General features: G+C 43.4%; 1 protein-coding gene across 4 annotated transcripts in view; it reads right to left on the bottom strand.

The window, feature by feature from the left end:
* Nucleotides 1-1,330: 1,330 nt before the first annotated feature.
* Bbs9 (Bardet-Biedl syndrome 9) overlaps nt 1,331-23,263 on the bottom strand; it is a 424,274-nt gene continuing 402,341 nt past the window's right edge. For all 4 annotated transcript variants that reach the window (XM_038322510.2, XM_038322513.2, XM_038322511.2 and 1 more), the window contains 2 exons: nt 1,983-2,090; nt 1,331-1,838 (listed from right to left, as the gene is read on the bottom strand). In XM_038322510.2, the coding sequence (XP_038178438.1) occupies nt 1,807-1,838; nt 1,983-2,090 (140 nt within the window). In that variant the 3' untranslated portion in view covers nt 1,331-1,806. The remainder of the gene's footprint in view (nt 1,839-1,982; nt 2,091-23,263) is intronic.

Below are 23,263 nucleotides of genomic sequence, written 5' to 3'. Positions count from 1 at the left end.
CTGCTGTGAAGAGACACCACAACCACAGTGATTCTTATAAAAGAAAACATTTCATTGGGTGGCTTACAACTCATAGGTTCAGTCCATTATCATCACGGTGGGATATGATGGCATGCAGCCAGACATGGTGCTGGAGGAGGAGCTGAGAACTCTGCCTCTTCGACCCTCAGGCAATAGGAAATGAGCTGAACCAGGCATAGCTTGAGTATAGGAGACCTCAAAGTCCACCCCCACAGTGATAGACTTCCTCCATAAGACAACACCTACTTCAACAAGGCCACACCTCCTAATAGTGTCACTCCCTATGGGCTTATGGGGGCTAATTACATTCAAACTACCACACCGTGGATGGGAGCTCACAGTCCCCAGGACTGAACATACTGAGCTATATCCTCTACTGATGATAGAAAGTTCAAGAACAGCCTGGAGCTACACAGTGAGTTCCAGACTTACAAAGTGAAAAATGCCATCTCATGAATCCAGATCCAAAACAAAACCCAGTCCTCCCTACTTCCACAAATGCCAGAACAGGAAGTAGGTGCTGGAAAGTGGGAGATGGATGAAGGGAAAGAAAGATGGGTAAAGGCAAATGAACGGAGAAAGTAAAGATGAAGACCGCGCTCAAGAATGCCAATTAGAAACACGTACATAGGGGTTGACGAGACAGATTGTGAGTTTAAAGGCAGCTTGGTTTATGTGGTGAGATGTTATCAGAAAAGACAGGAGAGTGCTGTGACACACACAGACCATGAACGACATCTTTGACCAGTACCTATGCTAGATGAAACCACAAGCTAGAAGCTACCCCCCTTGTGTGCCATACAGTTAAGGCTGTTACATTTTCTGTTCTGTCTCCTACAAAAGGATACTGTAAATAACAGAGAAGGCATCTTTTGCATTTTTGATGCTTCACATATTAAGAAAAAAAAAACTATAAGCCACTTCCCTCTGAGATTTGATTGGGAGGTATCCTGAAACTAACATGGGCATGTTTAACTAATCAGTATTACATCTGAATCCTACTTAGGCAAAACCCAAAGTAAGTAAAAGCCTTGTAATTCATATATATATATATATATATATATATATATATATATATATATATATATATATATAATCATTCTACTTTAATAATAGTAAGGTGTGGCTCTCTATATCCCCTGGATTTGTGGAAGGCATCACTCAGAGGGTCATTAAAAGAGGATGTTAGTGTACCGGCTTCCTTAAAGTGCGTTTGGGCCCACCAGGAAGTCACCCTATCCACGCTAGCTCAATAGAGCAAATGGAGTGACATCTCTCCTTCTACTTATTAAATAAGCACACCCAAGTCTTACTGGGGAGTAGCAAACTTTTCAGTCTCTAAAAGAATACAGAGAAACCATATGCATAACCTTTGTTAAAAATTATGTCCAAGTTATTGTTTGACAATTAGATGCTTTATTAAACTTGATACATTTACTACATAAGAATTCTGTGAAAAAATGGGCTATCAGATTACTTTCCATCTGGATCCCTGCATTTTAAAGCCTGTCCCCAAACTCTGCCATCTTGCTAGACCCTCTGTCTATCAGCACTCATGACTAAAGGCAGCAACAGTTTTCCTGGGAAGAAAGACAAATCTTGTCTTTTGGATGACCGGTCTGTGATAGTCCAAGCCCTCCTAGCACACACAAAAGCTCCGACCCCATCTCCACGCAGTCACCTCCAGGGGTAAGCTTGGCACAGCACCAGGGTAGAAGCACAAGGTCCATACAGGGTCAGCCTCAGAAAGGGAGTCTTCCTTCCATCTAGTTAGCTTGACTCCGACTATTCCAAAACTCCCTGGAGGGCTGCAACTTCTGGGAAGAAGACAAAGAGCGTAGGTTTGAATACTGACAGAAATGGAAAAACTGCCCAGCCACCCGCACCAAGATGAAGACGTTAGAAAACAAGTCGTTTTTCAAAACACTTCAATATGTCAGAAGCAGACCAGAGAGACTCACCAGGCACAGGGGTCTCTGCGATGAGGTGCTTGTGGTTGGTAAACAGCTCTGCAGACTCTTCTAGCGATCTTTCGTCGAGGTCTGACTCTGGGATTGGAGTGCAGCCACCTGTGTGAAAAACGTAAACAGCATCGTGAGCAATTGCTGAAGAAACCTGCCTTCCCACAGTGACCACACTTAGAAGCATACTACACACAACAATGAGAGACATGACAGAGATCGTCAAGAGAGAACCAAAAACACTATCTTAAACCTTGTTTTATTCAAAGTGCTGGGAATGCATGGTCATGTGATTGGAGCTTGGCAGCAATGACAACAGCATTATCCTTCAAACTTCCTTGTCTGGTCAGAAAGGGAAAACCTATATCAAATACAATACCCGCAGCATAACAACCCCTCTGCAGGAGATACAGACCATCAGAAATGATGAGATGCACAGAATACACACCAAGAAAGAAAGAGCACGCCCTCCTGTGCGGAGGAAGGCTATTGGTGCTCTATGACTTTTTTTTTGGGGGGGGGGGCTTCTCTAGACTTGATTTTCTCTCTGAATCCTGCACCTTATAGGACAAACAACCCCATTTCAGAATGCGACAGAAAAGTCAGGGAACTGCCCTGTGGAACATTCCAACACAAAAGAGATTTAAAGATGAACTGTTTTTCAAAGCCTGGGTATATACCGCTTCACTGTAACCATCAAAATCTTGTATGGGAACCTCAAATCCATGTGTGAGCTTCCTGACGCTGTCAGAAACGTGGTCTATTTTGCCATTGCTTCCTGGAAGTGAGTTAGCACACTGCATATTGTACAGATTTTTTTCCAAAGCCTTTCTTCTTCTTAATGAAGTGTGATTTCTTTTTCCCGAGTCCTCTCACACACTGAGTCCAAAGCCTTGATACTTAAGTTTGGTTTTATGTGTGAGAAGTTTTATGACACGCATGACATTTCGAGAAAAGACAGTGTGAACAGCTTACCTTTGCATCACTTTAGAAGGGGGGCAGAGGCAAAGTCCAGTTCTGACGGAAAATGCACCTTGCCACCCACACCCCCACATCTTCACTGAGAAATAAATGGGTGAGGGAAACTGGAGAGAAAGGTTTCCAAGTTCATAAAATGAGAGGCTCCCTGGGAGCACGGGGATATCCATTGGGAGGTGGGGCTGAGCTGGCCCAGCTCTGTCTGCAAATAGCAAGACCCTACCTGTATGGAGAACCAGGCTCAGTTCTAGTTCCTTCTACAGTGCCTCATGACAGCAACTGTTATTGTGTACTTTTCTGGGCACTTAAAGCTCCCTATCCATGATCTCAGTTCATCCTGGTGCTCCACTACCATGAGTAGAGGTTATTCTCATTTTCAGGATAGGAAAATGGAGGTCTCATGAGATTCAGTGAATCACCAAGGTCACACGGGTGTGCGGGACTCGGACATTTGAAGAAATCTATGGAACAGCCTCTGTGTTCCCCTGTTCACCCCCCTCTAACTGAGATGGAGAAAGACAAGGCAGGTGGCAATGGTGAGCAGGCCTTGGAAGCATTACCCAGACCAATGACAGGGAAGAACAGACTGAAGGGGTTTGCTTACTCTCTGTGGAAGAAACACTGTCCCCACACAGAGAGGCAGAAGGTCAGTTTCCACTGTAGACTCGTAAATCATTGTTCTATCCCTGGGACAGACAAGATAGGGAGAGAAAGGGATCAGGAACGATATACAGTCATGAAGCTATCTTTACATACAAGCAAACTCTAGGAGTGTGGCAGAGCCATCTCCTCCGAAGACAGGAAACGGTGCAGTATCTACTGTGTGCACAGGAGGAGAAAGCTCCCATGGATGAATTACTATCCACCTGGTTTCTGGCTGACTCACTATGAGGCAAGATTACATATGAGGACTTAAAGAGTATCCTAGCTCTAGCTCTTTGTCACATGGGCACAAAAGGGAAAATCAGTGGCTACAGACAAACAACAACCAACACAATTTCTTCTGTATCCAGGGCTCTACCCTCCCGAGGCTGTAATGGGCAGTGACTATGTATATCTCCCCTTGGTCCCTCAGAACTTCCATTTCCTGACTAGATACATGGTAGGGACTGACCAGTCACAAGCTCTACAATACAGGTCATTTGTACCTCCATGTAGCCAGATGGCTTATCCAAGTGTTGAGTCCAACCTTCTTTACTTGAGTCCCATTTTATTAAAAACTGATACTGGTAATTATAAATACCAAGTCTTCAAGATGGAATTCTGAAGTCAGACTGGCCACTCATCTGTTAGAATAAGGGGCTCCATGGTTGACTGCTAAAAGGGATGGCAATCACCTTGGTATGCAACTGCTCATCCATGGCTAATGGAGAAGGACATGCAGAGGTCAAGAGAGAGATCCGGCTGCTGGGGCATGGAAACACCTTTCGTGATAACAATTCCAGTATGGGGTGGCCGGTTCTGACGACCAGATAACTTGCTATAGGAAAAGGGCAGGCTCAGTAAAGCTAATGGGCCAAAGAAGGTAAACACAGAAAGTCAGAGGCCCTCCTGGTGCCACTGCTCTCAGTGAGACCATCCTAGCAGCACCAGAAGGAACACCTGGGAGCTGGTTAAAAACTCAGGATCCCAGACCAACCCATACCAAATTTAAACTCAAATCTGCTAAAGATAGATGATTATATTTGGTGAGAATTTTGCTAGGAGATGATGTATATATTTGTTAAGATATTAAAAGTAAGCAATAAAAACAGAGAAATAAAACATAAAACTTCCAAACTAACAAAGCCTCTGAAGCTCATCCATGGAAGTGAAGCCCGGGTCCCATGGACGCCAGATGAAGTACCCTTGGCTCAGAGCCCATCCCATAAAAGGCCAAAGGGAAGAAAACCCACAGCTGGATGGAATCATGCAAACACAAACAGCCCGTGTGACAGGAGCCAACAAACTGGCAGATTCAGCGGGAACTGGGGATTCCTGACCTGAACCAGGCAAGGAGCTGAAGGAGGATGGGAACGCAACAGTCCTGGGCATTGGGCACTGTGCTGTGCCTCTGCAACATGCTAGCTCACCCCAGCATCCAACAGCCTGCTGAAAAGGCCCCTGCCCTCACTTTCCAGTGTGCCTACAGCAGTAGGAATCTGGAATCCGGCCGTGCCTCTCCCATCATCTCTTCCCCCAGGGCGACTTGCTGCTTTCTTGACTCAAGGAAATGAGGAATGGAGCTGAACCAGGAGAGTTTAGAAATGAAGATACAGCAATTTACGATGGTGTGAAACCAATGAATATTCGGCAGAAACTGGATATAGATTTTAAAAATTACGAACCTAAACCAGGAGGGGATGGTGCAGGCCTCTAATCCCAGAGTTTGGGAGGCAGAGATGGGGAGGGTCTCTGTGAGTTCAAGGCTAGCCTGGTCTACAGAGCGAGTTCCAGGGCAGCCAAAGATACACAGAGAAACCCATCTTGAAAAACAAACAACCCCCCCTCCCAAAAAAATCCAATCCAAAGCAAACCTATGTACTATGTGTGTGTGGTGGGTGCAGTGTGTGTCAGGACGTGTAGCACGTGAAAGTCAGGGCACAAATCACACAAGTTGGTCCTCTCCTCTCCCAAGGATTGAATCTATGCTGCCAGGCTTGGCAACAACTGCCTTCACTTGCTGAGCCATCTCTCCAGCCCAACTTAGAAGTTTGAGTTTTGTGCTCTGTCCAGATTAGGGAACACAGCATCATCCTGCCTTGATGCCAGTCAGAGGCAGTGAGCTTCGGACTCCAACCAACCACATCATCTTGGGGGACTCTAATGGACCACATGACTGAGCTATGAGTCTTGGGAGGTCAGGTAGCTTAAATGCATGGTCTCTTTATGACATTTTCATAAGACACAAATTCAAAGCCCGTTTCACAGACTTATCAGGATGGACCCTCCACATACTGTAAGCCATGTGTATTTGCCTTTTGGCCCTGGTTTTCTATACCCAGGCTCAATGAAGTGACGGATCTGAGAGCTGTACTCAGGGCCAGGGAAGGATAAAGATCAGCAGGTAAGACACAGTTATGACTGGCCTAGAAGCAATGACAACCCAAGGCTGGGTCCCATGGCATAGAGAATAGGGTATGGGACACTGGGAAGACTGAGCAGCAAGAATGTCAGCCTCTGCCACCAAGAGGCCTGGGGTTGGACTCTGCTATAGGCTGAGCAGACAGTCCCTTAATTCTAAACCCTGTGTGCAAGACTCTGAGTGGGGTGGATGGAGCAGACAGGCAATAATAACTAAGATTGAATTCCTAAATTCTGCTCTTTAAGAAGGGATGGTTTCGACATTTCTTGCATTCTGCCCTGACATCATCGTAGACTGTCAACCCTATTGGAAAATCTTAATTTATTAGGGGAAACTGAGAGATGACGGCATTTGCCAGAGGTCACACAGATCTCTAGAGCCTGCAGCCTGGCTCTGACACAGCAGCACTTCTCAGACTCACTTGCTTTTCCAGTTTCCTCTCAAAACCAATACTTTAAAATGCTTTTTTGCTTTGTTTTGTTTTTCAGGACATATTTTCTCCACGTAGTCCTTGCTGTCCTGGAACTTGCTTTGTAGGCCAGGCTGGCCTTGAACTCAGAGATCTGTCTCTGCCTCTCAAACTCTGGGATTAAGCTACCACTTCTGGCTTAAATACTTAAAAAAAAAAAAAACAGAACTTGAAATGTGTAAAAAGAATTACCAAAAAATGAAAGGAAAAAGAATGCCAACTCTTATTCTTGGGAATGAGAGCCGGTATTTGCAAAGTCCCTTGTCAACTGCTATATGTATTTTCAACAATATTTTTCTCAGTTTCAGGTAACAGAAGATAGAGTCTGGCCACACTGTAAACAGTGACATCTATAAGACATGGTCTACCATAATTCATGGGATGTTTAGGATTGAGGTTATTAATAAGAGAACTCCAGAACACACCAGAATCTCAGTTATCTAAGACCCCAACAGCCAGCAACTAGTTTGCTTTGGCAACAACACAGGCTTCTCCCATTTCATCCACACCTTTTCACATAGATAATACTTCCAAGTTGCCACAGTGTTGAGAAAATCTCTCCCCACCAATGCAGCAGACATCCAAGTTTTGCTTCCGCTGCTCCTTCCGTGGCTATGGGAGAGCCACTTCTACTTTCTACTGGGATCTTTAGCAAAAGGACTTTAACAAAAGAACTATCACCGAGGAACTCTGGCATGTGAAGGGAGAACTCTGGATATGTTTTCAGAATAGAATAATGTTTTAAGTAGCCATTACATTATAGAGTTCTATTACAATTAAGCTATTTGCTTTAAAGAATTTCTGATCCAGTCTAGAAACCTAAACTTATATATATATATATTTATATATATATATATATGTATGTATAAATTTCAAAAATGACACATGCATTATGAGTTGTAAGCAACCAGCATAAAATAATTCAGAAAAAAAACTTTATGAGTTAGAAATTGCATCCATGATGTTGGAAAAACAAGTCCTATTCATGCTGAACTGTCCATCAAATTCTGTATCTGATCACTTACACTTTTTGTAAACTGGTCATACTTGAATAAATGCATGTAAAAACCCTCTTCTACTCAGAACATTAAAGAGAATGTTTCAGCAAAATTCTCAATGACTAGGAATTACCCAAGCATTATAAAGGAACACTAGGATTTTTGCTGGAATTCCAGTTGATTTTCAAATTTGTTTCTACCTTCAAAAGCAAACTAAGACGGACGGACCGCTTTCTTACCAAGAGCACCTGTCATCGACAAGAGAATTACATGGTGGGGGCAGGGCAGCAACAAACCTAGCTCAGGCTTTCTGTGCTGGGTGCTCTTACACAGTTGACAGCGTTTAAAGGTTAAGGCAGAAGGTTGGGAAGAAGCAAACATGGAGACCATCTAGAACCCTGGAAACCAATTTCAGAATGCAAGGAGAGTAGGATAGCTGGCATGGGCTGGGGCAGGCAGAAGCCAAGGTCTCTGTCTGCTCACTTCCATGATACAAAGACTTCATCATGGCCAACTGTGTGTGTGTGTGTGTGTGTGTGTGTGTGTGTTTCAGTATTTATAAACAGGAACTTAGTGTCAACAGGCAATACAATCATCAAGGTCAATTTTAAGAAACAAACACAATAACTGCAGATATGGAGCTTGGCGGTGTAGCATAGAGATAGTGTATTTATTTCTGGTGACTTACTTTCAGGACAACTAGAACAACAAAATAATAGGATTAGAAGCCAAGATAAAGTACCTAGAAAGGGGGCTGGAAAGGTGGATCTCACACGGCCTGACAGAATCTGCAGCTAAGATACAGTTCCGGGGAAAATAGGATAGTCTCTGCAAGCTTCAGGATCCAGGCAGCTGGAGGCCCTCCTGACTCAAGCCCCACCAGCCACCTCTCTCGCTTCTTCCTGATGCATCGCCTCCTAACACCTCAGTGCATCTTGGTGACCCAACTAGCCTCCCTCACTTTTACTTTGCACTCAGCCTAAACCAGAAGCTAGGCCAGAGAGCAAACACTATTTGGCCTCTACAGACTGCCTGGGCTCTGCTGCCACTGTTGTGGCAAAGCAGCCAAGTTCCATGTGTACATGTGATGGTGTGCTGGCTGTGTTCCAACAGAGCTTTATTTACGAAAGCAGGTGATGGCCCAGGGTTGGCCCCCAGGCAATAGTTTGCCATTCCTGACCTACCTAACAAGGCTAATGGAAGCATGCTCGGCATGCCTTAATTCCCAGAACTGCTGGAGGCACTTAGGACACTGCCAGATGCCATATCTTACAGGATCACCAGGAGCACACCTCCTAGTTACCACAGCAGTTTCGAAGAATCATTGCTCTTCTGCAAAAAATGCTTTTGTTTACACAGCCGCAAACTTCTGCTCTTTTAACGAACTTGCTTTTTTTTTTCAAGTTTGAACTGTATAGAAGGATTGAGGGGTTGTCCAGAGCTCCCATACATCTTTTGTGATTCCCCCACATTTTTCGTTAGTGTAATATGGTTTTACATTAGTGAGATAATGCTGGGGTATTGTCATTGACAAAGGTCTATGCTTTTTAAAGATTTCCGTCATTTCTATATGTATGATGTCCACGTTTTCCTACAGGATAATTCCCAAAATACCAATGGCTTTGGTGGTCTGTCTTCTTGGCTCCCTTTAGTTGTGACAGTCTTCCAGGCTCTCCTTGTTTCGGTGGCCCTGATGTTTTGAGGTCTATGGGTCAGCTTTATTGTTGTATGGTAACCCAGGCAACTGGCTCCTTCATGGTACTCATGGCCAACCTGCTGTCTGTCTTTCTCCTTCATCCACCTACTTCTAGCACCTGATTCCCCCTCCAGTGAATCCTGATGGCCCAGCCTATCTGCCTTTGTGCTGGGGCTGGTCTAGTGTTCTTCTTACAAGGAGCCAGTGGAAATACTAAGAGGGAGCTCATTCATAAACTCACTATATCAATATGGCCTCTGAGTATTTCATCCGCTCTTAAAACCACATAGGCAGTGAAGGGAGAGGCCACAGAAGGGGACGAGGCAGAGCGCAATGCTGAAGGTGCATGGGAAGGCGCTCATCACTGTGGCAGACCTGCGGGGCCTGGAATAGGCAGCAGTTGCGGGAGACTGAGAGAGAGCACTCCCGGCGGCCACACCTAGCTAGCATTCTCTTCAGCACGTGGCACTTTCAACCTGTTTATTAATTTTCCTCATGATACTTTCGAGGAGTCAGAGAGCTTTGGTTTGAAGTTTAAGCAACTTCACTTAATAAACACCAAGAAAGATGCTCAGAGAGGGTGGCCGGTGACATCAGAACTTTCAAAAGGACACCTCTTTTCCAGGACTGAATTCACCTGCATTTGTGGGTCCTAATAACAATACAGGAAAGTGAAAAGAGCGCAACTTGTTCCTGGAAGATATTTACAGATTTCTGGATCATAACGTGAGGGGAGAATCATTCCTTCCTTATCGTGTGTTTGAGAAGTATCAGGCAAGTAGCTAATCACAGAGACTCTCAAATGGCCACAGGCCCTGCTCTCTACCTGCCCGAATCACCACCAAAAGTTAAAATAGCAGAAACCCGGAAGATACACCCCAGACACACTGTTCTCCAAGAGTCACTTATGAAGCAAGTTGAGGTTCATTTTGGGGGTCAACATTCAAACTCTACTTCAAAGTTTTCTAATTCATGTGAGGCATGGTGAATGGGTATCTTTCTGAAAACTACACCCTTGAATATGAAGTGCCCCAGGGACTCTCTGTACAGCCACTCACGTCAGAAATTGAATCCCCTTCCCTCACTTACTCCTCCTCCCATTTCCCTCCCTTTTCCTCTCCCCATCTTGCTCTCCCCTCTACAAGTACACATGTGCCTCATGGACAGTAGTGACTATGTCCATGGGTACACATTAAATTGTTTCAGTTGTATAGGCTCAACCACAATCTAAAAATATTAAATGGAAAATTTCACAAAGAAACAAAAGTATTTCAACGGTGTGAAGTTATGGGGTACACAAGAAAATCTTGCAATATCCTGATCTAAGCCACCTCTTCCAAAGCAGGTGTGATTCCCTGTGTCCAGGTCTGCATGCAGCCTGACCTGCCAGTCACTAGGGAGTCATCGCCATAGGAGATCAACTACAGCCGATGGTCATGTAATGTCACACTGATTATTCCTTTCTTCTCCTCACTTTAATTTTTTTAAAGAGAACAAACTAAGCATGTATGGTAGACAGACATGAGTGAGGATGAATATATTCCTGTCTACCACACATGCTTAGTCAGTTACTATCATATAACATGGTTCCTGCTCCTTCTGCTTTTTATTTTTGAGATAGGATCTCACTATGTTATCCAGACTAGCCTCAAACTCCCAATCCTCCTGCCTCAGTCTCATAGGTACTAGGAGTGCAGCCATGTCCTACCATGTTAGGAGCGATGCTGTAACTGGAGGACAGAGGCCAGTCTCTCGTCTCCATTCTCCTTGGGCCGACTACTACGTATAATGTGGAAACATTAACTTGGCACCACTGTACAGCTTGAAAACTCAACACGGCAGAAACAGAATGTCTTTCTGTACAGTCCTGGGTTTCCACTTCCACGACATAGTTTCCTTCTCTGCTCCCTGTGAACTTATTCTACAACTTTGCTTTCTCCTGTAATTGTAGAGACCTCACCGATCACACTAGAAATCGCCCAGCCATCAGCAATGGAGAGGATCATGGTAAGCCACAGAGAGGCACGTGAAGGTCACTGGTGAGCGTGCCCAATATAAAGCCTGTGGAATGCACGCAGCCCCATTCCGTTGCTTAATAACCAACTTTGATCCCCCCACACAGTGAGAACTTAAAACACAGTCAAGACTATGCGTGTATCCAAAGCTCAAAAATATTTCCACTTCACACCTCCCAGCAGAGACCAGTGTGTGAGTAAAAGGGAGCCTACTGCATTTTAAGAGGTCTAGCATGTGTCTCAACAAGTTTTAAAACCCCTATAAAGGCTGAACACTCAGCCCCTCAGGGTATAAGGGCTCCAGCCAGCGTCTGGATTTCAGAGCGCAGGGTGCTCCTGGCATTCAGAGATTTCCACCGCTTTAATAGCATTAGGTGCCCGAGTGGGGTAGCTGGACCACTGGTTAGAAGACAGGCCTACTTGATGGAAAGCGTTAAGCAATTGCAGGAACACAGCTATTTCCATCCATTGATGATTGTGTAAACACAGTGTACCAAAAAGAAAAAAAATAAGAAGGCTTATTTACAAAAAAAAGCAAGCACAGTCCATAAATCCTATAGATTGGAAGGGATCCAGGCTAAGAATTTCTCCAGATGTCAGTCTGTAAACAGGGCTTCATAAAGTGAATTCCCCCGATTAATTGTTGGCAAAATTATCTCTACACTGTACTGGTACATTACATGCCCTGCTGTACGTAGGGGCATGGTTGACAGCCTCTATATATTGTTAATCAATTCTGATCCATGAAATTCAGGGGGGAAGCCAGGCTAGGCATAGCCCTGACACAGCGAGAAGGGACCATAAACTCATCACTCGGGGCCTTGGAGTTCTGCTGGCCCGAGGAAACGAGAGCTCTCGAATTTGTGTGCATTACATCTGTTTTTCTAACACATTAAGTTCTTAACCTGCAGCACTTACAGAGACACACACCCAGTAAGAACATAAACATGGAAACTTTAAAACGCTCCTCACTATTTCGTTAACATCTCCAATCACAATGTTTTCACACGTGTTAGCAAGGCTGTGAGAATGTCCAGATGCAATTACAAAAGAAATGCCCAGTCACTGTGGAAGATGGGGGAGAGGAGAAAGCTAATGTCCACATCCTTTGCCAGCCGACCAGTGGCCGGAGCACTCTGCCACGGCATGCAAGAGCTTTTTTTTACTGTGTCTTTCTGTACTGACATGTTGAGTATTTTTTGTTCAAGATGGAAAAAGTGTGATATCCATTTCATTTTGAAATCTTAAGGAAATTCAATGTACAGTGGAAGGAGGCATAACTACAAGACATTTCCATTTAGAGCACTTCCCCGCCCTCTCTTCAGAGCCTGCACGCGCAAGCGCACGTTGTAGCGCAGTTGTGAGAGAGCAGAAGCCAACGGTTCTGTAATCCTCATTTCTGAAAACCCAGGGAGATGCACAGAACCTCACCATGCCCGGACACCACACAGAACAAGGGCTAATGTCCTTCACGCCTTCCTCCTGCAGAAGGGGATCCTAGCAACCATTCTTCATCTTAACCTTCTTTCCACAACCCAATGAAAAGCCAGAATCTTAATCAGACTCTATTTTTTCATAATAATGGCAGAGTCAAGGAGATGTATATGTAATTAAGAATTCAGCTGGGGCCCGGACTTAGAAGCAGGTAAAGTGGAGAGCCAAGAGGGCTCTCCGGAGAAGAACATGCATCACTGTGTGTCCACACACAGTGAAGGAACAGAACAAACAGCCAGGACTCATTCCAAGGCAACTGCACTACCTAGTGATCTGAATGCCCATTAAACAATGGCATGTTTTGTAGAACAGGGAGATAGATATACACAGGATGGAAAGCTAGACCATCAACTGTAGCAAGAGACATTCTCAAAGAAGGCATGATGTCTAGTGAGGCTATGCTGTGAACATGGGCCTTGCTTTCCTGTATATAAGTATATACATAAATATGCACAATGCATTATATACACACATTCATATATATATGCATTACATAATACACGTGCATGTATTCTGCATGCACATGTGTACATATATACATGGGTCTATATATGCCTATTACATATGTATGCATGTGTGCACATATGTATGCATGCATGTTTGCACATAGGTATGTACATGTGCTTTGATTCAGGGTTTTAATATGTATCTCAGGCTAGCCTTGAACACTTGATCCTCCAGCTTCAGCTTCCCCAGAGCTGGGATGACAGTTGTTAACCACTATGTGTAGCCTTTTTCATACGGAATACACAGCATTTCCTTTCTGAGATGATGGTTAAATTAAGACTTGTAATGAATTTATCATAGTGTTCAGTACAGCAGAAGCCCACCAACAAGTGTTAGCCATTATTTTCGGCACTAGCCCCAGCTGATGTCAGTCATTTCTGTTCTAGCCAGCTGCACATTAAACAGCAAGCCATGAGGCCGTGAGGCCAGAGAGGATTATATGTGACTTTCTGAGATCCACACAGGCAAAAGTTGGTGAGCCATGTAGACCAGTGGTGGAATGCTGACAGCCAGACCTGGTGGCCAATGGAAAAAATTATCAACAAAGTATTCAAAATAAATCATATTCCTTTTAAGAGGAAATTACTAATATTCTACTGTCAAACAACCGCTCTTCCCGAGATCACAGCAGGAATTTTAAAAGGGCGACGAGGATGATGATGGTGGCAGTGGCGGTGGTGGTGGGGGCAGCGGTGGCGGTCATCAGTGGGGTGCAATTGCACTGGTCAGCTTCTATTTTACCATCAGCGCTCTTATGACTGGGAAACACAAGCCCAGACGAGCCTACGGAATGGCTGGAGGAAGCATTGAGACGAGTGAAAACAGCGGTGAGCTTGCTTTCTCATGGGAAACTGAACTGGCCAGCAGATGAACCTTGAAGAGGAAGTCTGCTGACCTAGTGTTGCTAAACATAGAGGCAGCCAAGGAACAGAGGAGCAGAGTAAAGCATTTAAATGTATGCCTCGAAGGAAGCAAACACCAATTATTTTTATATGACTTTAATTCTCCCAGTGAATACTTTATGGGTGTTGGCAAGTCCTTCTGGAAAAGGAAGGGATTATTAATGAAGGATTTGGTGGCAACCACTTACCGGTACTTTGAGAAATAATGCTTAACAAAGAATCATTTAGTGTGTACCACATCTCTAAAAGATTTGGAAACCTGAAGAACCTTTTTAAGAATGGTAAGAAGGAGTATGTCCACATATACGATCCTTTTCACTTTCACAGCGTATATGACAAACAAAAAAGACCTTTCCATAGGAAAATAGAGACACAGAGCAAGGCAGTTGAATTTTCTCTCTTATGCAAAGAGTGGGTACTTAAGAATTTCTTTTTCACAATTAAAACTGTATTTAAAAGAACCTGCAAATAAATAAAAGAAAAACAGCACACAGTGAAACTAGCCAGACTCAACATGTACACGCCTCAGTGAACTTTTGTAAGTTAGAACATCCATTCTGATCCTGTTGGGCTCCATATTGATTTGCTTTTTCTTTGCTTGCTTTATTTTTTGATTTTTGTGTTCTGTGACAGGGTTTCACTGTAGCCCTGGTTGGCCTGGAACTCATTATGTCAACCAAGATGGCCTCAAATGAATGGAGATCCACCTGTCTCTGCCTCCCAAGGTGTGTGCCGTCACAGTCAACTTCCCATGGACTTTACACTTTTTACTACCAAATACACTCTTATGCACTTATCCACCACCTGAAAAATCCACAACGAAGTTAAAACTAGAAGAATTACCTTTATAAACTTTTTATTATCTGCATTCAGTTCTTTCTCATTACCTAACAGTGACCCTTTGTTGTTCCCCTTTCTACAGGCAAACTGTACCCGTGTATGCATGTGCTTATACTGTTCTCCTTCCTACAGGCAAACTGTACCCGTGTGTGCATGTGTTTATACTGTTCTCCTTCCTACAGGCTACACTGTACCCGTGTGTGCATGTGTTTATAGTGTTCTCCTTCCTACAGGCTACACTGTACCCGTGTGTGCATGTGTTTATACTGTTCTCCTTTCTACATGCTACACTGTACCCATGTGTACATGTGTTTATACTGTTCTCCTTTTCTACAGGCTATAGTGTATCCATGTGTACATGTGTTTATACTGTTCTCCTTCCTACATGCTACACTGTACCCGTGTGTACATGTGTTTATACTGTTCTCCTTCCTTCAGGCTACACTGTATCTGTGTGTACATGTGTTTATACTGTTCTCCTTCCTACAGGCTACATTGTACCCGTGTGTACATGTGTTTATACTGTCCTCCTTCCTACAGGCTATAATGTGCCGCGTGTACATTTGCTTGTTATCTGTTTTGCCTGGGATCCATGAAGTTTTTTCCCCGAGCTGGGTGACCTTATTTAATATTATAGTTTCTAAGTCTACCAATTTTCTTGTGACCTTTGTGATTTAATTTTTCATTAGAGTTGAGAACTATTTCATATTATGTATTACCAGACTATCATTCTGCAATCCTATATTGATGGACAACTAGTTGGTTCCATTTCCTTGCTACAGTAAATAAAGCAACAATAAACATGGAGGCACAAATATCTCTGTATCAGGTTATGGAGTTCTCTGGGTATATATGCTCAATAGTGAAATAATTGGGTCATATGGTAGCTCTATTTTTAATTCTTTTGAGGATTCTCGATAATTCACATGGAACCATAAAAGACTGTAGATAGCTAAAGTACTCCTAGAGAGTCAGAATGCTGCTAGAAGTATTAATATACCCAACCTCAACCTTCACTACACAGCCATAGTAGTATGCATGATATACCAGTATGAGCATAAACGCAGACAGGTAGGTCAACAGAGAAGAATAGAGCATGAAAATTCAACAACCAAGTTACACCCTCTTAATTTTTGACAAAGGAGGTATAAACATATATTGGGAAAGAGTGGTATCCAATAAATGGTGCTGGATAAAGTGAGTATCTAGGTGCCAAAGAATGAAATTGGGTTCATAACTTTAATTTTGTACAAAAATTAATTCAAAAATAGATCAAAGGCCTTAAATTAAAACCTGAAATGCTGAAATAGCCCGAGGAAAACCTAGGAAGTGTTTCTTGAGACACTGGCATAGGACAGAAGTTTCTGAATAAAACTTCAACAGTGCAGGAGCCAGCCCCACAGACCAACAACGGGACCACGGGAACCGTAAAGTCTCTGCACAGCAAAGGAAGCCAACAGCAGGACGCACAGCCACGGGATGGGAGAAAAGCTTTGCCAGCCATACTTCATAGAGGGGATTAATGGCCAGAATTTACAAAGAATTGCAGAAAGTAAATACCAAGAAAACGATACTGTCAATAAACAAATGGGCTAATGAAATTAATACAGACAGTTAAAAAAAAAGAAACACAAATGGCTAACAGCTATTTTTTAAAGGGCCCGATATCCCTAGCCATCAGAGATTTGTAAGGAAAATTACTTTGAGATACCAACTCACCCCAATCAGAATGGCTGTCATCAAGAAACCCGATATCTAATGTTGGAGAGGATGTGGAGGAAGAGAAACCCTTCCTCAGTGTTGCTGGGGGAAAAGTTAATACAGCCATTGTGCAAGTCAACTGGAAAGTCCTCAAAGAAGAATATGTTTTTGTTGACTTAAAAAATGTGTGAAAAGTTGAAGAAAGAGAGTCTCAAGCGATGTCATCAGTGAAGACCGTCCTTCCACATGTTTCCAAGTCTGTGAACAGAATGCAGCTCAATGGCATGCCGGTCAGCAAAGCCCAAGATTCTGGCTGGGCTCTGTATTCTGCCTTATTTTCCCAAATGCAGCTTATTCACTCTTGCAAATTCTTACACCATGTTGAAAACAACCTCCCTAACGATTAGTTCTCAAAATTCTCCAGCTTCTTCAGAACTGAGTCCCCTGGAGTCAGCCTGTCAAAAAGTTCATCCAAGCTCTACCATTATTGTATTTTAACTGGAACTAGTAGCTTAATCTTTCTCTGCCTCAGTTTCCTCATTTGTAAGAGGCAGGCGATAACTATAGCCAATTCATGAGAAAACTGTAAAGATTAAATGAGTTAATTATGGAGTAATTATGGAACTGCCTGGTTCAGAATGGTGATCAGGACATATGAAATGCATCACCATTACCATCTTTGTGATAGACTGCCAATTTTTCCTAATCAAAGCCCAAGACTCTCATGTGTGCGGAGGTGGGAGCAGAAGGAGGGAGGCTAGCAAATGTCAGAAGTGAGAATACCAGCTCCTGGTATCTCCCTTTAGGAAAGTGAACTGATGATCTAGCTAGCTATTCAAGAAGACCTCTCTCTTAGTAGTTGGGCTTGGGGAATGACAGCGCTGGGCAGGAAATAAGAGCCTGATAAAATTAGGGACAATAAACTCCAATAGCATCTCAGATTCAGACCCAGCCCAAATGTCCTCCTGATTTTCTCTCCAGCCCTTGCCATCTCAGCTCCATCTTTCCAGCGGTCTGAAGTCATCTAAAGCTTTCTCTTGGTTCTAGCATTAAATCTGTTGCTTTCTACATTTAAAATAGATCCAGAATTTGAGCATCTCACACCCCCACTACCACTGTGATAGAATCTACTATTATCTCTTAACCAAACAGCTACTAAATGAGTTCAATGAGGAACCCTCAAACCTCCTCCCAGCTATTCTCCAAAGAGCAACTATTGACCAGTTAAAAATGGTGACCATGTTATTCCTCTGGTAGAACAGCCTGCCAATTTCACCCAGAGGAGGAAAACAGTATCTACCAAAGACTGCGTACAACCTGATCCCTCTTGGCACACCTCTAACCACACTGTCGTGCTGGCGTCCTCACTCTCCCTGTACCGCAGTAGGCACATTTCCACCCTACGGTTGCTGTGACGGCCATTCTCTTTTCCCAGAATACTTATCTCACTGGTTACTGCATGAACAAATCCCTAAACTTTTTCAAAATCTCTGATCAAAAGACATCATCTCAGCACAGCCTGCTCTGGCCACCCCGCTGGATAAAGCCCATTTCCGGACACAATTCTCTTTTCCTGTAACACTGATCATTTTAGCTTCCAACACACTATGTTGGTACAGGTTACTTATGCTTAATATGTGCTGTTCCCTGGGAGACTGTGAGTTACATAAGGCAGAGACCTTTGTCTGTTTCACTAGATGCTATGTCCCAAGTCTGAGAACAGAGCTTGGCCTGCGCTCATCACTCACTGACGTGAGGGCACAGTGAATGGATTAAGCATGAGAGGGAGCAGTGGAAACCAAGATCAGTTTTTTTTCATTTCCCTCAAAATGTCAGAAAATACAGCACAACCCAGTATAACACCTCCTGCTTCTTCTCCCAAGCATCTGGATGTTATGTGTTCTAAAAAAGTTTCTGCTCTAGGTGATGTAAACCTTTGAGAACCAAACTTTTACTGGATGACAACTCGCGGAGAATTTGCCAGAGTGAGTGGGTGCGACAACCAAGTTCTCAGCCCCAACAGAAACAAGGGCTCCGCGGGCGGCGGGTTTTGTGGGAGCCAGTGTCGAAGGCAGCAACGCAGTCCTGACAGTGATTTGTGGGTGGACACCTCCAGAGGAAGGCAAACACATCTGTCTGCTGGGAAATGTCTCAAACCAAGCGAAAAGAATCCATCTTCTCTCTGGTGGGGCATCAAGTTATGGCCTGGATCACATTCTTTTTCCCAGGCTCCTTCAAATCTAAGCTTGTTTTAAGAATCAAGCCCAATGAAAGATTAGATAAACAACTGGACAATGTTTTTTACACTCTGGTAACATAAACAGTTCAGATTCCTCCCTAGCTCTGTACAAGCTTGAATCCCTAATTCCAGAGAAGGTGAAATATCCTCAATGTTTAAACACTACCTTGAATTATTCACCTCTACCTCCATCTTTATCTTACGCTTTTTGGCAATAAAAATCAGAGTTTTGTCCAAACTATGATACTAGCCTCCCTTCTAACACTGAATCACTTGGATGAAGCCAGCTCTGCAGCCTTTGAAGGTGAACATGGCAGCCGCCCCACAGTCTGTCTCATTACCCCTCACAGATCCCAATGGCACCATTTCAACACAGCTTCATAAACACAGAGAAGAAGCCTGGGGCTTCCCGCCTGCAGTTTAAACACATTGACTAAGATAGAAATTGGTTGAAATTGTTGGTAAAGCCAGGAGACACATGGATAGGGCAGCTCCTCGATTGGGAGGGCACATGATGTAGGACATCCCTGGGGAAAGGGTCTGTGGAAATGTCACAGGGGAGGACATGGAGAGAATGGAAGGAGGCATGGAGCAAACTGGATCCCCAGCCCCGTGCACACCTTACACCCAGCAGGCTGTGAGGTGACGGTGGCCAAGGTGGAAGAGAAGGAAATGCTGTGCTCGTGGTGGCATCTCATTTATAACATACCCCACAGTTTACACACTCGGCCTGATCCTGATCATCCTAACTGTGAGGACAGAGCAAGTGAAAGCACACCTTGAGGCTCCAGAAAAATCACACCCCTAAGGCTAGTTCCTGCATAGATTTTAATACCTTTGACCTTCATTCCCGTGTTTGCAAAGTGGAAATGCCTTTTTTAACTGTGAGAAAATAAATGAGATGTTGCAGAAGGCATCAGAGACAAAATCATAGTCAATTCTTGGCGGTATAATAAATGAAAAGATGACCAACCCAAGGTCAAACACGACAAGTCAACAGCCCTTTGGGGAATAGGAGTTCAATCTCCCAATGCAGGAGGCATTTCCCACCAAAGCAGAGCGCAACAGAGGAACCCAGGAGGCAGGAAGGAGGAAACCAAAAATAAGTACAGATGAATAAGGTGAGAAACACACTCTCAACATGCTGAATAACCAATAAGGACTACAGAGCAAGATGCCAGCCTCTAAGGGAGAAAATGTGAGGTATAATTTTACACCAGGAAAGAGGGACCCTAAAGGGGTGAGTCTACATGATTAGACTGACGCATCAGGACCCCGTCCGAGTACGTATGTGTCAGACATGGTGCTAGTCCATGTTTGCTAGGAGCGGTAGTCATTAGAGTATTACTTTCCAAATGGTGAGAACAGCTCCAAAAAGAGGAAACATTTCTCAAAGTCACATACAGAATGAGAGTGTGAATTTAAATCTGCTTCATAATGGCTCTGAAATTCATTCCTCAGTCACTCCATTTGGCAACAGAATTGTGAATTACTGTTTATAAATAAGATATCAAGACAGACAAAACTAAATCATAGTTTACACTCCAGAATTAATACCCACTCCATTCTTTACCCCCACCTCCCAAAAAAGTTTTAAAAATCACTAAAGCTTTATCCAAGTAAAAACAAACAAGCAAGGACAGGAGTAAGAGAAAATAGTAAAGTAAATTTAAAAAATTGGGAACTGAACACACACATGTAATGTGTTTCGGTCAAATCCACACCCCACTCTGTGCCCTCTAAATGCCTTTCCTATTTCACCCCTACTATTTTCTCCCAACTTTGTGTTCTTTTACTTTTGAGATTATAATTACATGATTTCTCCTTTACCCCCTCCAAACCCTGCCATATGCCCCTCTGTGCTATGCTTCAAATTCATCACACACATATACATCCTGCTCAGTCTGTGTAATGTTACTTACATGGATGCTTTCAGGGCCAACCGTTTGGTATTAGATAACTATTGGTGTGCTTTCAGGGTGAAGACTGTTTCTCCTGCTCTCAGAATTCCTTAGCTGTCTGTAGTTCTTTGTGTAGGGTTGAGACTTTGTGATCTTTCCCCTGTCCACTTTGGCATGTCTACTGGTGTCATTCTTGTTCAGCTCTTGTTGAGGCAGCCACGTTGGTGAGAATTTATGGATGGAGCTCCTGACATTTATAGGAGACACAGCTCACAGCAAACTCCCCTATTTCTGGCTCTTTTTAGTTTAGTTTTTTTTTTTTTTTTTTTTTTTGACAGGGTTTCTCTGTAGCTTTGGAGCCTGTGCTAGAACTAGCTCTTGTAGACCAGGCTGGCCTTGAACCCACCGAGTTCTGCCTGCCTCTGCCTCCCGAGTGCTGGGGTTAAAGGTGTGTGCCATCACCGCCCAGCTTTCCTTTGGCTCTTAAAATCTTCCCACCCATAATTCCATAAGGTTCCCTAAGCATTAGGTGTGGAAGTTTCTTTATGGATGTATTCATTGGGCTCCACAGCTCTGCATTTTGATTAGTTGCTGCTTTCTGTATAGTCTCATCTTGTTGCAGAGCAGTGTTCTCGATGGGTGTGAGGACTACACTTACATGTGGGTATAAAGACAAATATCAGAACGCAGTTAGGGATTGTCCTGGTATAGTAAATGGTTGTTGTGGGTCTTTTCCTTATATCCACTTAGTCTACTTAGTGCTGCCAGTGTGTGCATGGGTGTCGGGCTGTTGACTAAAACATGGACAGCCTCTCAGAATCTGCATGACGACAAAAAGCAGACTTTCCCTCTTGAACAGCCAGACATTGGTGGCAGCTCCTCAGCCCGATGGAAGTACATATAGCCCCTCCTTCATCCACACTTGCGTTCTGTCCGGTTTGATCTTGTGCGGGTCCTTCACAGCCAGTCACAGGAGCCCTGGTCATAAGAGCAATTGTCCTGTTATGCCCCAAAGCAGTTTCGCTGCAGACATCCATGTATGAGTTGCATCTTGATGAGCAAGTAGACTTTAGATACCAAGGTGGATGGTTACTCATAAACATTCCTGCCACATTGTTCCCATGGGCATGTCCTATCAGGTCACTGATTTCTCTAGCTCACAGGGCTCACAGCTGGGGGAAACTGATGATTAGTTTAGGTTTTTTTCTCCTCTAGTAGCATGGATAGCACCTTCCAGCATTATGAAAGCTAGTCAATAGGAACGGAGCTTCCAAATGAGTATCATCTTGATTTCTCCGTATTTCATGACTGAAGTATGTGGTGTCTTCTGGAAGTGGGTCTTACCATCAAGTCATGGAGGTTAACCAAGAGTAGTGACAACATCCTATAATGTTGGGAGTGTCTATGTCTATGAGACCCCACTGACCAACAACTTAAACGAGATAACATGTACCTGCAACTAGATAGAATTTTTCATCTTCAGTTTTTCATATTTATTAACAGCCAAATAATATTCCAGTGGACAAATGGACCACATTTCCATCATTTATTCATTGGGTGACAGACATCTAGGCTGTTTCTATTTCTTAGCTATTAAGGTATTCCTTTGTACAATATAGAATCATTTGGACACATGCCTAAGAATAGTATAGCTGGATCTTATGGTAGATTTATTTCTAGCTATTAAGGCATCTCCATACTGATTTCCATAATGGCTGTACTACATTGTACTCCCTTCAACGGCAACTGAGTGCTTCCCTTCCCCACAGCCATGCCAGCTCTTGTCATTACTTGTTTTTTTTTTAACCACATTGACTGGAGTAAGATGAAATCCCAAAGTAGTTTTAATTTGCATTTTCCTGATAACTGAGATACTGAAGATTTAAAAAATGATTCTCAGACATTTTTATATTTTCTTATAGGAACTCTGTTTTAGGTCCATGCTCCATTTTTAAAATTGGGTTGTTTGCCTTCAGCCTTCCGCTTTGTTGGTTCTTTGTATAGTCTAGACAATAACACTGTGCTAGATACGCAGCTGGTCAGGATTTGCCCCCATTCTACAGGAAGCCTCCTTCTCTGACTGACAGTGCCCTTTTTTTGTACAGATGCTTTTTAGGTTCATAAGGTCACATTTTTGATTGTTGATTCTAAGTCTGCACTATCTGAGTCCTAGTCAGAAAGTCTTTTCCTGTGCCAGTGAATTTAACCATATTCCCTGCTTTCTATTCTCACAAAGTCAGGGTGTCAGGTCTTACACTGAAGCCCTTCATCTATGTGCAGTTGAGTTGATGCAGCATCCAAGAGAAGGATCTAATTTCATTCCTCTACACGTGGCTATCCAGTCTGATCAATGCCATTTGTTCAAGATGTTGTCTTTTCTCCAATGTGTATTTTTAGCTTCTCTTGTAGCATGAATAATAAAAACCCAGTCAGATATTGAGGGTCAACCTGAAAACCAGAAAAGCAAAGAAGCCAAG

This window comes from Arvicola amphibius, chromosome 3 (assembly GCF_903992535.2).
Source record: "Arvicola amphibius chromosome 3, mArvAmp1.2, whole genome shotgun sequence".
Taxonomy (NCBI): Eukaryota; Metazoa; Chordata; class Mammalia; order Rodentia; family Cricetidae; genus Arvicola; species Arvicola amphibius.
This window is presented reverse-complemented; position numbering and strand designations above follow the sequence as displayed.